At 39.6% G+C, this 17,795-nt stretch overlaps 1 protein-coding gene across 8 annotated transcripts in view; it reads right to left on the bottom strand.

The window, feature by feature from the left end:
- The window catches only part of diaph2 (diaphanous-related formin 2), a 471,153-nt gene that overhangs the window by 99,607 nt on the left and 353,751 nt on the right, over positions 1 to 17,795 (bottom strand). For 6 of the 8 annotated variants that reach the window (XM_054792014.1, XM_054792019.1, XM_054792018.1 and 3 more), the window contains 2 exons: positions 17,440 to 17,605; positions 4,779 to 4,914 (listed from right to left, as the gene is read on the bottom strand). In XM_054792014.1, coding sequence (XP_054647989.1) covers positions 4,779 to 4,914; positions 17,440 to 17,605 — 302 coding nt within the window. Of the gene's footprint in view, positions 1 to 4,778; positions 4,915 to 17,439; positions 17,606 to 17,795 lie in introns of those variants that run through there. The other 2 variants (XR_008572894.1, XR_008572895.1) reach the window with 1 other exon arrangement.

Here is a 17,795-nt window from a genome sequence, read left to right as displayed (position 1 = left end):
ACATTAATCACAGCCATTAGCATTGCGACAAAGACTGCATGATTTGGCCATTATAACATCCTTTTGAGAGCATACTTTGCAGACGTTGCGGAAAACACTGTATTCCCGTGCACCAATCAGTCATTCACATGCCAATGGTGTAGCAGGAATGTAAAATAATATGGAAAGAGCGGCAGGCAGAGGCGGTAGTTTGTGAGATGTTGTTTACTGCCACATTGAGAAGGTAATTGCTGATGCTGTATCCATTTGCAGACATGTGTTAATTCCACGATAGGAGATATGTGATGTTACACATATTGGCACCAGTTGATATAGGAATCGGAAAATGAGAGTTGGACAATATCGCATATGGGATATCGGCAAAAAAGCCAATATCGGATATCCCTAATAAAAATGAATGTAAAAATAGTAACAAAAATAAATCAAAATAAGTTTTTTACATGCATTATTTCCAGGCTTTCGCTGGCCACATGAAGCGATACAGTAGGCCGGTTCTGGTCACCAGGTCTGTGCTTTAGATATAGGAATTAAATCAGAATGGGACATTGCTTATCTACTGTTACCTGTCAAGAGAGTTCGGAAAACAGTCCCCAAAACTTATTCCCCCGCCCCCTTGTTTGTTTATCCCTACGTGCCACATGCCAGCCTGCATTTGCAATCAAAAGCATTTCCATCTCTGCGGCGCTGTTCAAAGCTTAGTGGATTGGACTGAGGTACAAAGTTGACATGTGGGTGCAGACACTCGCCCTAGACGGGGGCGCTGACCTCGCCAGTGTTCGCCGAGTGTGAAGCCAGAAGGGCGTGCTGATTCTCACAGGAGGCCGTAAAAGAAGGACAACCCACAGGCTTCACCATGCTCAGGCTTTTGACACACGCTCCTTGTGACACGCTTTCATATACTATTGCAATAAAAACTAAAAAAACCTCTTGTATTCTCTGCCAAAAAGAAAAAAAAAACCTAAAAATAAACCATCCTGTTCTGTGGTTCTTTCCATTCAAGTGAAGCGATCAAGTAAATGTTGAACATCTGGTCAGTTAAGGAGAATGTGGAAATCCATTTAGTGGGAATTAAAACAAATGGGATGACTGGCTAATGACTTCATAAGCAATTTTCAACATTAGGACTTGTAGTCATTTACAGGGGAAATGTATTTAGTGCTGCACTTGTCTCATCTATCAGTCATGCTCATTTAAAAAAAAAAAAAATAAGCGTTTCTGCCACCAACACAACTTTCTGCCTGCTTCTTCTCACACTGCTTCAACCGGGAAATGAGGAAAAACAACACAGATCTGTTTTGCTGAATCTCCCTGCCCCCCCCCCAGCTAAAAGCTTCTGCTAAAGCTAAATGAATTAAACCCTCATTAATTATGCATTTCATTAATCACTCACAAGTGAAGAGGATTTGGTTGCAATTTGTGAAATGGCATAAAACCCATCACTTCTCTGGAAAAAAAAAAAAAAACTAACTAACTAAAACAGTCTCTTGAAATGGCATTAAACGCAAATGGATAATCTATGGAAAGGTGTTTTTATGCAATAAATGTAATCACAGCAACCCAAGTGGAAAGTGCTTTAAATCCTATTATACAGTGGCCATATGTTGACACCATCTGTTTATGACAATGGCTTTGTAAACATACATTCCATCTCTCTAGCTATCTATCTAGCACATATGTAGCTACGAGATGGGCATCGAGTAAGTGGGAAACAACCAATACACCCAATATTTTTATTTATTTTAGTTCTTATATTCTTATATAGTTCTTATATTTAATGTACAGAATCAAAATTGAATCAGCTCTTCCATATCCCATTTCCGACAAATCCTGAAAATTTCATCCAAATCCACTCAGAACTTTTCAAGTTATTTTGAACACAAACAACCAGACAGTTGAACGCCGCAAAAGCGTCCGCGTTGCGGCGCTTGTGCTTTGCGCTGCGCTTGGCGGAGGTCATAAGACATAATGTAGACTCACGAATGGCAGCATGCGGAGAGTTCCTTGTTGTTTCTTTAGACACGATGAAACAGCAATGACTAATTAAATACTTTTGGAAAAAACGTGATAGAGTGAAGCCACGGAATTCAAAGCACGAAGTGACGAGGGATTTCTGTATAGCGTAGACTACATATAACTCAGATCTGGCCTTCGCCATTGCTCTTTCAAGTGTCATAACGTCACTGCAGATGTTCTAATCTCTTTTAAAATTGTTTTGAGGGTTAAAGGTCTCATACTGACCGCTGACTGCAGTGGCACCCCCAACAGGCAGAAATGTGTGAATGCAACACCTCTTGACACTCACAATTTACACTCTAAACTGGTATGGATATACAGATACTGAACGCCAATTATTTCATGTTTGATTTTCCTTTCTCTAATTACCTTTTGTATGTAGACACAAAAACATAAACGAGTCAAGGTTCCACAAACAAAAAGAGGCATCCGTTCACATGACAGGAGGAAAGACAGCCTGGCTTTTTAACAGTGCATGGTATATCTCTCAAGCGACAAGGTCACAATGATCAGGACACTGCAACAAGGTAGCATATTTTTTTGGTGTGGAGGACAATCCTCTCTTGCTATCTCCTGCAGGCAAAGTTGCCCATGTCATCCTCATGTTTTATTCAAGTGAGTCATATTATGGCATTCACAAAGTCAGATCAAAATCTGCTCTGGCAGAAATATTTAATAGCATACCTCCTTCTCTCTTTCTCTCTTGCCTTCTCCATCTGGTTAGCCCCAGTGAGGAAAAAAGGGCTCTACAGACTCTTCCAGCACAGCCATGTTGGATTATTAAAAGTGAAGCTTTCAAAGAGGTCACTGCTCAGGGAAGAAGTGAAAAAAGTGTTGCATGCATCAATTATCTTGGAGGATTTGCGGCATACTGAAGACTGTCTTGTCACATTTCCCCATATGGCTGTGAGGTCATTGGTTGGCGCTGACATTTAGTAGCTGGTGAATTGTGGGAAATCCAAAAAAAAAAAAGAAGACAAAAGAGCAGACGGACTGCTCGCAAAGGGCCTTCAGGCTTGAAATTCCTTCTCAATGTCATTGGCGGAGCGAGACGCAAGCATCCCCGCTCTGCTGCTCTTATTTTTCATGTTGGAGCAACTCACGCTGATCAATACGCAGTTTACTGGCATTGCCTCGGGGTGGGGTGTGGTTTAGGGGGTGTACAAAGGAATAATTGTAATAACGCAACACAAATATAGCACACTTGTGCAATCTTAGACCACAATGCTGTTTTATCACTGCCTTGCACGTGACTGATGTTCCAAGGTCACATTGCATGAGAGTGAAATACTTTAGGAGTTACATAAAGTCAAACAAGACAACTCAGGCTCAAATGTGCTTTTTGCCGTGCACGTTCAGATAAAAAGTGTAGAGTTATGTGGGGAATGGACAGTTTGCTTTGGTGAATGGGGACACATAAGTTGCACTGACTTGAAATTTCTCACACAGCTCAGTGCGTTCTGCAAAACACACACTGTAATTTTAGCTGAGTAATTTAGTAATTTTAGTTTGAATCAACACCAGATTTGGTATACTCCTTTACGGGACTGGCAAGCACATTTCTGTAAAAGCAAGACTGGATGAAAAATGGCCACCATCCAGCAACCTCTGAAAACTAATCGTTAAATTCATCAAAATTTCATTTTCATAGCCCATTTCGCATTAAACACAAATGGATAATCTATGGAAAGCCCATCACAAAACATTCTTGTTAGCAGCATGTTTGCATGGAAACAGGAACCGGAAGTCAGTGTTACCCAGCTCCGTCGCCTGCCTATGATGTCATCAGCTGCACAAGTCGCTGCTTTTCTTATTGACCACGGCTGCAAAATAACCCACAATGGTGCCAAGGAAAATTAAAAGTGCCAACATTTTGATAAGCGAAGTGAGAAACTCCACTGAATTCTCATGCCCGTCTTTGTCAGCAATCAAGTCTTCAATGAAGGTAAACTTAATTTAACCCTTGCATTCATCATTAATATGCATTTAATACTTTTTTGCATGTATGACTATAATTGTTTTGCGTTCATATTTTTGGGTGTCCAGAACAGATTAATTGAATTCACATTATTTATTATGGAACAAAATGATCATTTAAGAGTACATTTTAGTTTGAGTTAAACCTTCTGGAATGGATTACTGACATCAACCGAGGTTCTTCTCTTTTGGTCAGTAGCGATCTTGCTCCACTTTTACAAACACGTGTATGTCACTCCCCTAAGGGTGTGTACATTTTGCGTAACAGAGAAAATCTATTTCATATATTGTTTCTGTCCCATCAATAGCACATTTACAACAAAAAAAACAAAGAAAAAAAATTAAACAAAATTTGGTGATTTTTTTTTTGTGTTTCTGTGAAAACATTAAAAAGCAAAGTTTGAAGAAAAAAAGCTTTTTTTTTATTTTTTTCACTTCTGTGAAAAAATTAAAACATGAAATTACTTTTTAAAAATTCTTATCATGGTGAAATTCTGTCAGTATCAGCAGCGCCGCATGGTAATATACTCAGAAAAGTAACAGCACACCTCCTGTAGTAGAGATGCAAGTTGTGCTGCATTTTTGCATACCGTGGTATACGAGTAGAAGCGGTGTTTTCATAACAAACAGTGCATACATTTGGAATATGGTAGGTGTAATTCTACAAGTAATACGGCCTACAAAACTCCTGAAGTACGACTCCACGCAAGCCCCCTTTTGCACGCACCCCTCTACGCTCCCGAACTCCCAGTATGCCCTGCTCCCGTCTTTGCGGCGAAGCGACGCACCTTTGTTCATGTCAATCAGCTGCTTCTTCTTCTGCTGACGCTCCTGCTTCTCGCGCTCGGCTTTTTCCTTCGCCAGCCTGGCTCTCTTGATCTTCTCCTCCATCTCCCTCTTCTTGTGGTTCTCCTTCATAGCTTCCTGATGAGGCAACACACACATACACACACACACACACATTCAGATGAATCCTGCCACCACCACCACTCTTTATGAGAGTCTTCACAACCGTGTCGTTTTTCAGAAGCAGCAACTTGCCATCAGCAAAAAATTTGTATTCAGAGAAGTGCTGGAGATAAGCTGGCGGAATAAACAATAAATCATTTCTTGTGTATGTGCACCTGTTTCTAAATAGATGCTTATAATCTGCAAGGCTTCTGCTCTACTTGACATATTTTTAAAGATGCACAGGGATCTCTTGCTGCCAAAAATGAGCGTATTTTCAACTATTTTGACACACTTTGTCAGCGGGTTGATAAATGAACTAACATTTGTGCAATTCCAATATTTAGTGTGTTTTTTACAAATGTTGGTGCATTTACAGGGGAATCTTGAATGTGTGAGCTTGAAATATTCAGAATTTTACCAAAATGGGAGTGTATTTTTATTTGGTGTTTCTTTAGCTTTTTGCTCACACTTTGCTCCAAAAGAAGGTCCACCGTCATGCATGACATAACGTCAGACCTTAGCGTACCCTATGCAAGCTTAGTTCAGGGGATATCAATGGATGAACCCGGTTATAGTTGGAGTTTTTTGGTTTCTTTGATGGAGCAACCTCAACAAAGGGCGTTCAGAGAAGATCATTTCTCTAAGGACATGACGTGATGTGAGCAGGCTCACATTTCTAGCGTTAAGACTCCAGCCTCGTCACTTATTGCAGACGTTATGGCTGTTTTCATGTTTTACAGTGGTTAATTTCTTTTTGTATTTGTCTGACAAGCAAGAATGTTGAAAAATGAGATGCGAGAGGTCGATCCAGGATGATAATGACATTTTAACAGCGTTAGAGTTACTTATTACAGTTGTATGACAGAATCGGAACTTCAACATTGCCTGTGCAGTTAATAACAGTTTGACCCTTACCCAGTTTGACATACTAATTATACTATTTCCTTTACGTATAGATAAACTGCAGATTCCAACGTTTACTGTACATGTAAAAACGGTAGCTGCCCACCAGTGTTGGGAGTAACGGCGTTAAAAACAACATCTGTTGATTTGTACTGTCAACAATCCGGATGTCGCTTCAGTCGGCGTTGTTCACTACTAAAACACAGGAAGCTAAACAGCTAGTCTACAAGAGTTGTGGTTGCACACTTTCAGGAAAACACTGCCCCCAAACACTTTGGTAGAGTACTGCAGGTCACAAGCTCAGAATAGCTCATCTCATGAAACATCTCTCAACATCAACAATATATATGTAGCAATGCATCGCACCATGTCACTATGTTGACTTAAACAGAGTGGAGGAGCCATTGCAAAGAGGAAAACGAAAGTGAAGCATCTCTGCAGAGTGTCTGTGGAGTCTCAGAGGAGTGAGAAGGAGATATCATCCTGTTCCTCCTTCGTGACCGGCCCAAATGTCAGGAAGGAGTCAGAGGCAGACAGATAATCAACAGCAGCAATTCAGCCTTTACAAATGTGTCAGTTTGTTCTTGTGCCAACACACAAGAAGATGCAACCGTGTGACCTTTGGAGGCAAACAAGATGTGCTCTTCTCAACACAGACCATGGCTGGTGTGGACCTACACCGGACCCAGCACTGCAGCAATATGCATCTTGGTGTTGGGTCGTTCATTTGCTGCGGACCTGCACAATCTAAGGACAGGTGTCCCTTTACAAAGATAACAACAATTAAGTCAGAAAGGTATTCATGTAACAACATGCATATTATTGTGGTTGTACTTTGCAATGGTTTGCATTTCACTGCACTAAACTATTTTGATCCCTTCATGTAGCTAAATGACAGCTCTCAGTGCAGTTATACACAACTGCAAACTACAAGCACCATATTGTTGCATATGAAACAAACCAATATGAAAACAGAAAAAGGATCATTATCATCATCGTAATGGCATAACTGTTGGAGCTCCTCTTATATTCAATCTCAGTAGATTATTTTGTACATATTTGACTCTTTTCCTGTGTAGAGGCGCTCTAGCATGACAATATAGTAGGATTCTGAGCATAAAGTAATGCCTTATAATCATTAAAATAAAACATTTACTCAATATAGATAAATAAATAACTACAACTTATAAATATTTCTCATGTTTTTCAATGTGAAAAGATTGTTATTATATTATATAATAAAAAAAACAATTATTACATATTAAATAAATATGGAATATTAAATAAAAGCATTATTAAAACAATATATTTTAATGGGGATGTCCGATATTATCGGTAGATCAATATTGGCATAAAAATGAGATATAGGTTTATCAGTATCATTTTTTCTGCCGATAATGATATCGGCACACAAGTGATGATGTTGTGCTCCACACAGCATCAAGCTTGGTAGCTAGTTTCGTCTTTGGATTGTAAATATGCAATTTGCAATGATTGTAAAGAGCTGGCTAGCATACCAGCAGCAAAATAATAAGAGAAGGGAGGCGTGCTGAATGAGCCCATCTTATAATTTCACTGATTGTATTCGTCCAGAGTTTCATACATTGGACTTTCATACACTGCACTTTGTTCTTATATGGATGTTTGTGCCACATCGAAATGTGCAGCTTTCCAAACTATCTGTGCCAGTATTATTTATTTTGATTCACTGCTTATTATTTATTAAGTCAAACCTGTCTCAATACCATAGGAAGACATGTTATTTTAGTTTTTTTTAAATAACTTTTGTTGAGGCAAAATAAAAAATAAATAAATAAATAAATAAAATACACTAATTAAATAATAAAATCAATATGGAACTCTTTTCTATAATTTACATAGCACATTTCAGAATTTCTCTTATTTTACGCAATGTAATAGCACAGTAAAAGAAGCATAATGTGTTCATTCATTACATGAGATGTGACCTTAGTTTGAGGGAAAAGCTGCTACCAATAACGGTATCGGTTTATATACTGTAGATATCAGTAATGACAATCGGATATCGGTTAAACAGCCATTATATGTGTGTGTGTGTGTGTGCGTGCGTGCGTGTGTGTGTGTGTTTTGATTATGTAGGCTATGCAAGAATCTCACACATGCAAACGACTATACAGTGTAACTGCAAAATAAACCAGTCTAAATGTGACATTATGCTTAATTTTCTTTGCTGCTATTTCCTACATTACAGTATGTTCCTGTGAGAGCACACTGGGCCCAATCTATGCACTGATATTATGCGTCATGACACTTGCTTCCCCCTGCATGGTCCAAATGTGTGTGTGTGTGTGTGTGTGTGTGCATGTGTGTGCGTGTGCGTGCATGTGCGTACGTCTGTGTGTGTGTCGTGTTGGCAGCTAAAACACGAGGATTACAGGGATTGCGGGGAAAGACCGTGGAAAGAGTAGCTCATCCTGCTAGTCAATAGGAGAGCTTTGACTTCATGTTCAAGGACACCCGCCCTTGATGTCAGCGTCTCATTGTTTGATATGACAAGGGCAATGAGAGACACTTATTCAATGGTGTGATTAAACACACATTTTACTCCCATAACAACAATATCTACAATCGTCATCATTTAACGTGTGTTGCGTATACATTTCGGCAATAAAACAGCAAACATGCAGTGTCATTTAGTGTCCATGATGGACAGCACTGACAGCACATATCAACCTGATTTGTGTCCCCATTTAGAAAGCGTCGTTTTGCATCACATGCCACGCAAAAAAAAAAAAAAGAAAGAAATGTTTGTTGATGTATAATGTATGCAGATTACAAAAAACAACAGTAGTGCCGGCAGAAATGATCTCATGCAAACAAGTAATTTGATTGTAAACATGATTATGCAACATAAATACGGCACTCTCATCAAATGGGACACCCTCCTAATTACCACTGCAACACTGTAATCTTTATCACTAGTCCTCTCTTTGATGGCCCATAATTTATGTGTAAGGTATTGGCAAAGATACATGGTAACACTGAACTGATATTCATAAATCATCTTCAATAAATCTAATTGGAAGTTAAATATTGTCACATGTCCACTTCGGGTAGTAAATTCAACTGGCAGCCCACAGGCCAAATGAGGAACATAAAAGACTTCAAATGGGTTTGCAAGTTCAGTACACAATTTTGAGCAAAAGAGTCTTTTTATTTATTTTAGGTGGTGTTTATCATATACAGTAGACGCCCCTACAACATAAATAATCCGTTCCGAGAACCTTTATGTTATAGGGATTTTATGTTATACGAAGCGTAAAATACATGTAAATAGCCTAATCTGTTCCAAGATCTTCCCAAACTCACCCCTTTGGCACTTCAAATTATTCTAAGTCCACCAAATATGGTGGGAAAATATAAGAAAACGTTAGCATAAACATAGTACAGTAACATTCCAATATAAAATAAGGTAATAAATAAGATTACTGTAAATTAATAAAACTGAAAAACAAAAACAATCCTACCGTTCACGAGATGTCTTGATCAGGAGCGCAAGTGGAGGCAGGAAGGAGGAGGAGGACTAGCCTGTGTCAAAACGCGACTCAAAGAGTCTAAGAGTCAGCTGGTCTCACAGACAAACGCACACGCACTACACGATAATGCTGTGTGCAAAATTTTTATTTGTAACTTAACTTAATTGTTTAAGTTAGTTTAAGGGCGACTACGAAGAGGAAGGAGGTTGAAGAGAGAAGCCTGTCTCTCACACAAACTCACATACATGCTGTATAACTCAGCCAATGACATGAGAGCGTAGGCGGTGCCCCGAAAATCAGCCAATGAGAGCGTGATGCGTCAGAAGGCGTCACCAAGTGTTAGTCTGAACTTGCACCGACTTGAGGCATTAATAAAGTTGACTGAAAAAAAAAAAATGCACTGGCTTGACACTTTGCACACAAAGCAAAAACATAAATTCTTTATGTTCAGTGGAATTTATGTAAAAGGAGGTTTATGTTATGCGAGGTACTACTGTATTCTGTATGTATTTATCACTACTAGTACAATATACAATGCGGTTTATTTATTGTATTATTACTAAATAATCTTTCTACATAGGCTATGAACTTTTCTACTACACGATTAGAATGAAAACATGCTAACGTGGTGCTAGGGGTGTCCCGATACAACTTTTTCACTTCTGATACGATGACGCACTCTGATGCAGCCTTAAAGGGATAGTTTGAATTTTTTTGACATGAAGCTGTATAACATCCCTATCAGCAGTGTAGTACAAAAACACTAAGCGTTACTTGTTTGAGGGCGCCATATATATTTGTTTCTTTGCTTCCATGATGTTGCAAAAATCCTCATGCTGTTTTTTTGCAATGCTGCTTCAAATGCACAATGAGCTTGGTCACATTAAACTTCCCTGGTTCTGTGCCACCACGGGAAACATGTTCATGACAAGTTTTGCACTCAGCTGCAACGTCATTTTTGGACCATCCATCCATCTTCTCATCTTTTCATCTTATTCTGCGCAGGGGCAGCAGCCTAAGCAGAGAAGCCAGACTTCCTGCTCCCCAGCTACTTCGTCCAGCTCCTCCCTCATCCCGAGGTGTTCCCAAGCCAGTTGAGAGACATAGTCTCCCAAATATATCATGGGTCTTCGTCGAGGCTTCCTGTAGTCGGACGTGCCTTGAAGACCTCACCAGATCTCGCAATCCTACTCCTTTTCGGACACGTTGAGTTACGCAAATGTAAACATGATGTATTTCAATGTAAGAAATAAACTCAACCATTATGATTACCATTACCATACCACGATTACCATAATGTTTAATTAATTAATATTATCTTTTGTGAAGATGGTTTTACGAGAAGAGTACAGACAAAACCACATTACAAAAGAACAAAAACTAAATTAAAATATAATAATTCACTTGGTTGAAAGTTAAATATGCATTTGATCTCCTTGCCGATGGATTGGCACCATCTCAAAACTGCCAGGAATGAAGAGACGGGTGTCCGCAAGGCATTCTCCCATAGTCTTCCACTTCATTAAGAAGAACGCCAAGGTCGTCTTGTCGGAATCATTCCCCTCCCTTTACTCTGATCCCATCTCAAACCAACTTTTCATCCCCCCCACCATCAAAGTGTAACAGCACACAACGCTCCGCTCCCTCAAGGCTTCCCCGTGTTGCGCATCTCTAAAAGAGGCATCCACCCAAGAAAATAAATTATTCTCTCCAGCAAATAGCTCCATATGAATATTTTATCACTGATTTAAACTTGCCTGCTAAGAAGAAGAAGAAGACGGGGACACGGGGTTACGCTGTGACTGGTGGGGGCCTGCCTGTAAGTTAAAGCATTCATACCAAAACAATCCTTTCATCACTGTATTTGTTTGATTGATTATTTTTAGGCTTCTGTGCCTTGGCGACAGGAAGGGAAATTATATTAACTTGTAAGCACAACAAATCTGGTCTGAGAGTGTTTTTATTTCCCAGCAAGCAACACAGTGGTAAAATCCTTAGCTCACTGAAGAAAATAAGGTGGGGTGTGACCATTACTGTTTAAACCTAACGAGCCTAGAATACTACTGAGTAGAGCACGGACTGGATGAGCACCAAATGAGCACCACGCACACATGGGGAGAACATGCAAACTTCATCAAGTACAATGAAAAAATATAAAAATATACAACAATATATCTGCGATTGGCTGGCGACCAGTCCAGGGTGTACCACGCCTGTCGCCCAAAGTTAGCTGGTATAGGCTCCAGCATACCCCCGCGACCTTAATCAGGAGAAGCGGCATAGAAAATGGATGGATGGATGTTTGACAGAGTGAGGGAGCGGTGTTCAAACTGCAGTGTAGCGAGAAAAAATGCTTTGAAATGCATATACAAATGACCAATGAAAGGGATAAATGGACATTTCGTGTCACTTTTGCCTTTTAAGACGTGATTGTTGATAAAGACAGCGATGTGTCAGCGAGATCAACACGGCTGCCACGGTGTTATGCTATGAGTTATTTCTTGAATTCAGTAGTGCTTCTCATCTTCTTCATCAACATGCTGACACTTGCAACTTTCTTTGGCTTCATTCTACGTTATTTTGCAGACGTGATTAAAAAGCAAAGCTGAGACTTGTGGCATAATTGTGTGATTTCGCAAAGAACTACAGCGTCACCCTATGATGACATCATAGATGGGCCACGAACCTGACTTCCGCTTTCTGTTTCGATGTAGTAGCAAGCTAAGCTTATGGGCTCAGAAGCGCGTTTTGTGATAAAAACACATTCATACGTTAAGAACACAGTTCCGTGCAGTGTATTACTGTAATTCTTGGTGTATAAGCCGCTACTTAAAAAATAAAAATAAAAAATTAAACCCTACGGCAGGGGTCACCAACGTGGTGCCCGCTGGCACCAGGTAGCCCCCCACGACCACATAAGGTGCCCGCAGGCCTGCTTTTCATTCAGGTTTCCAGTTAATAATGAAAGAACAGTAGAAAGAAATGCATTCTGAAATACAAAATGTGAGTTGAGGACACCAGCATTTTGTTAATGTTCTGGTAAAACAAGCATATTCGCTTCGTTTGAGTTTAAAATAAGCTCTGAAAATAAATGTTACAAAAATGAGTACCTCTTGGCCATTTTTTTTTATTTTGTAAAAGTAGCTCTCACAAGGAAAAACGTTGGTGACCCCTGCCCTACGGCCTGTATAGCGGTGCGGCTAATTTATGGCCATATTCTCGTGACATCTCCTTTACTTCAGAAGTACTACTAATTGTTTAAATACTGTGCCAATACTTGTCAACTCATCGGAAATGGCAGGAGGTCGTTACTCAATATAACAGTGTGACTCACGGTGTCTTCTTAGAAAGAATCCTAAAGTCATCACACAACAACTCCTGAATAAATGATTGTAGCGCCCAGGCAGCCATGGCAAATGGAATGCTTTGCTGGGAAGAAATGCATGATGGAAAACCGGAATAGTTGTTTTTATTCTAAACTCGTATTGGTATTGTATATTCCTTACCTACCTTTGGAGTGTTAAGTTACTGTGTTACTGTGTGATTTTAGCGTGACAATTTTAGCATTCGTTGTAAGATGACACCGTGACTCAGACTGTTAGATTATATATGTACAAATCTGTTTTTCTCTCTAAATTTAGCGGGGTGCGTCTTATACAGCAGAATTTACTGTAATAACACGACAAGACACGTGCCGTATTGTCCGCTAACTGCAAAATATGTGAACTGAGGCAACATTTTGGCGAAAAGCACGTGAACCAGGATGTGCGCTAAATGTAACAAATAACATAATCCATTAAGTCACTTTTTCATGTCTCATGCTTTCATCAAAATATTTGATTCCAGCACGCATTCATCAGAATGTGCTCATTCAATGTTCAATGCTAGATTCAGGAGGTGAGCATATACCAGTAATTCCATGACAGGGTCTGCCTGCATGTGTAATCCTGACCAGGAGCACTGAGTGGGGATGAGAATTTTATTCCCCCCCCCCCCCCCCCCCCCCCCCCCCCCCCCCCCCCCCCCCCCTCCATTAATGAGTTATCAAAGCGCAGCAGATGGGCTGGGATGAGCGAACAGTCTTCCTCGCTAATTGAGTGACTTTTTAATAAGTCCAAAAGAAGCCTGCGCGGGTTTGCAAAGTAGCGAGTTAGCGCATCAGCAAGATATTAGAATGATGAGTCCTGCGTTTGGCTGTATCCATTCCATATTCCACTCAGTCATTTTAAAGCTGGCTAAACCCCTCACAATATGGCAAATTATCATGATGACACTGATCATGCTGCAGATGATATTTCGACGCTATTAAAAGGCATTCCTGCCAGATTTAATCACCCTACAATATTTCAAAATCTATACGCCAAAGCAGAAGCATTTCTACACAATTCCCTCCACATACACACACGCATACACACACACAGATCCTGGCTGACGACATAACAGATGGCTAATAAACACATTTTCTGCTTAAAGACCAGACGCTGTACAGTTTGTAAAATTCAAATGAGATATAGCGGTGACACTGTGGGTGAGATCACTGGTGTGGTGGAGCAGTTGGAATACACATTCCTCCCTCCAAGAATGCACAGAGAGAAAGGTGATGTAGTGTGTGTTGTTGGGGGCGGGGCTCCAGGAATCATTTCATGAATTATTGAAGGGAAGGCCCATGTTGGCTGTATGAGACCGTCCTTTACTGTAGGTTGGAACCAGCATCTAAGAAGTACGTTCATGTGTTTACTGGTGGCGTCGAGAGACATGCTAACAAGTCTAAGGTGCGACTTTGACTTACTAACCCCACGAGCGGCGTGAGCAATGGGACTCGCAACCACGTTCACCTCATTCCGCTTCTTTCCACAGGAGGGGGATTAGGGGCACGCAACTTGTCATAAACACGGCCTCTGGGAAATTTACAGCCACAAATCACTTTGGCAGCTGCGGGAGGTTATCGCTAGGGACAAATCTTTTTGCTTTTATACTTTTAACCGCACGTCTGACCTTTTCTTCAATACCTCATATTTACCACCATCAAGTGTATTCTTGTAAGTTGTTTTAGCTCGGTCGCGAGCATTATGCAAAGGCTACAAAGCCGGCTTTTTCCATTATGTTTGGGGAGTAGCTGTTTTTAACCTTGTAACACAAAAACAGCTTCAATTTGACTTTTGCACTCGTAGAGGTACAATTGAAGTCCTGTCTGTCAGCAGCATTATGCATTTATGTCACTGTATTTTCTCAAGAGACAATATAATATAAAATAGAACTTGGATATGCTTTAGAGCAGTGATTCTCAACTGCTGGGTCCGCCGCACCCGTTTTCAGTGGGTCACGGGTATCTGCCTAAAGCAAAAAAAACAACAAAATAATCTTGCATTTTTATTCTGAAGGGGATTTTTTTATGCAGCGGGTTGTCATCTATCAATGCTAATACACTGCTATACGTGGCAGTGTTACAGGAGAAGACCAATAATGTTTGTTCGAAGTCAATTACCATTAAGACGTTGAATGTGTCAGGCCTGTCTCTTGTTGACCCTCAGAAAGTGTTTATGCTTCTTTTTATCTTAATTGTCTGTTATATTTGGAGGTGTTTGAAATTGCAACATTAATTTGCTATTGCTTGATTTTCAATGTAAATTAGCATTGAGCTAGCAAATTTGTTTAAATTGATTTAGTTTACGTTGAGTACTACAAGTTCTAATTGCCATGCTTTATTGCTGTTTGTTTAGTTAAACAATGCTTCATAGTAACTGGAGTCTTTACTGAGAAGCTGCCTGCTGCGCTAGCCATTAGAGACCAAACATTGCACTGAAAATTATTTGCCACTTGCCAAGATTGAAAATCATATTTCTAGACATGTTAGATAATTTCCCTAGTTTTAAGGGCTATTAACTCATTGACTTTATAGTATAACCTTAATTTGAGAATGAGGGATTACTTTTTACTTTTTCTACTTTAGTTCAGATATGCTAAAATTGAGCAAATAACTCTCAAAATAAGTTATTCTGGTGTTCCCAACAAATAAAATCGTGATTAAAGATTCCACAACATCCGCAGTATGCTTAATTTAAGAGCAACGATGTTCTAACATTCCGTTTGTTCAACAGAAACGTAAATGACACACTGTAAACAATTTTTGATGACAAATACGGACTAAATGACTAAATGACAGATTTTGTGGAGCAACCTGGTATACTGGTTAAAGAAAATAAATATTGGTGTTATCAAATTAGCACTTCTGGTTGTGATTTTTAATAGCATGAGTTAAGGTATCTATTCATGGAACAAGTAGACTTTCTTTGAAAAGACTTTTTGGCCTACTTGTAAGATTAATTTGGGCTTACTTCAAGATCAGCGTGTTTCATTTTTTGCACTAATATTTAATTTCATTTTTACTTATTTTAATTATATTTCACTTTTTATTGGTTGTATACAGTATCTTATTTTGAAAATACTTATTTTCAGCTTAAAGGCCCTGTTTATTTGTAGATGTAGAGATTTAAAAACTGTTTTATCAAGTAAGATTAACTAGCTGCATAGACAGATCATTTCACGAGTTTGACGTATTTTTTCCTAACATCTCATCTGTTTATCTTACATTTGGCAAGCCCTTTGTTGCATTTAAGATGGATTTAGGCTTATTTCAAGATCTGTCAATTAGTTTCAGGACACAGCTTTATTACTTTACACTAGTATCCGGTGTGAGGTTTGGGATGCAGCGCAGGTCATCCAGAACTTGGAAGATTGACGGTTCCATCCTCGCTCCCTCCACCCAGTCAAAACCAGCTCCAAATTGTAACGCTCCGCCTACCATTGGACCATGCTTGCAAGGCTGAGAGGGGGTCATGGTCTCACTTTTTCACTTTTTATCGGTTCTAATAAGGTCAAAAAGTCAAGATTTCCTCCTAAAAACCTTTCAGCATTTCCAGCTGAAAGGTCCTGCTTATTTTTAGGATTTAGGATTTTTTACCAAGTAAAATTTTACTTGATACCAGATAATTTCACTAGTTTTACATAGTTGTTTCCAAAAATCTAGTCTTTTTATCTTATAATTGACCTTTTTTGCAGTGTGGCGAGAGCAGAATAGAAAACCTTCACAGGCACTTGCTGTTAAATTTGGAATTTGTGGATAAAAACATGTCGTTCCAAGAAACTTGTTTTGGGCTGGCCCTTTTTGTTTTATTGCAATACCTCAAATCTTTTCATTAAATATCACATATTGAAGAAATTTGAATTAAAAAATGTTTGCAACGTGGTTTGCCGCTTGTCATTATATATAATTTAAGAGTATGCAGAGTCGACGATGGAAACATGAATTGTAAGGGAGAGGGATCATGTTCTGCTTCACGGTACATGTTGGAATGCATGTTCTCCTCAATGAACCGGACCTCCCCAGTGTCAGCAGCACTCGTGCAGCCTGATACCGATGCTACCGCCACCTTGCAAGACAGTTATCTTGCTACTCACTTGTGCTGCCAGCGTTTTAGACAATAATGGCTGTGTGTTGAGTCATTCTTAGCTGATAGTAAATCTATGCTTCTATACAAGCTGTACACTGACTACTCTAAAGTATATTACCATTTCATTTCTATAGTATTGCCCCTTGAGAAGATATAATAACAATACTTGCTGTAATGCAGTGGATGTGCTTTTGTAAAATACTCTTTGCCGCCATCCGAACATTGCATCTTTAATGATGAAATATAGTGTTTTCCTGGCAACATATCAGGTTTTCAACATTTTTGGTGTTGTTCGGGCGGGGAGCATGACTGGGAAGGTCTGCACATGCACACAGACATCAGACAGGTGGAAAATGTTACATTTTGAACATCAATTTTGTTAGACTTGCGGCTAAACTCTCAGGAGAACTGTCATATTTTCTGAGACATGAAGGTGTAGGATTAAATAAACTCTGCTTCTTCCTACTCTTTTGCTGACCTGATGAATTATGCAAGTATAAACAACGCAACAATGTTAACCATGTCTGAAATAAACTAAGCCATGACCATATTGAGAACTGTTTTCTTGTCAATATACAAATGTAAAATGACAATAGAATAAATGTACTTCCGCTGTATTTGTTACTCACCATAAACAGGATACGGAAGTTGGACAGCTCCCCGAAGAAGTCCTCCACGCTGACGGCTTGCGGGTCGAAGGCGAAGTAGCTGCCTGTGTTCTCGTAGAGCTTCTGCATGTTCTTGTGCATGATGGACAGCTTCTCGTACTGCTCCCGCGCATGCTTGCAGAAGCCGTGAGACGCTCACAGTTAAGAAAAAGGGACAACATGGACTTGACATGTTTAAATCGGAAAACACCTAAGTGAGAGGAGCACCCGATTCAAGGTCAACAGGGTGTTTACAAAGAAAAGAAACAATCAAACGTGCCATTATAATAAGCCTCACATCACACTTGGAAGTCAATAGCACGGTGAGCTAAAAGCAT

Source organism: Dunckerocampus dactyliophorus, chromosome 11 (genome assembly GCF_027744805.1).
Source record: "Dunckerocampus dactyliophorus isolate RoL2022-P2 chromosome 11, RoL_Ddac_1.1, whole genome shotgun sequence".
NCBI lineage: Eukaryota > Metazoa > Chordata > Actinopteri > Syngnathiformes > Syngnathidae > Dunckerocampus > Dunckerocampus dactyliophorus.
The sequence above is the reverse complement of the archived record's forward strand: the minus strand, read 5'-3'. Positions and strand labels throughout refer to the sequence as shown.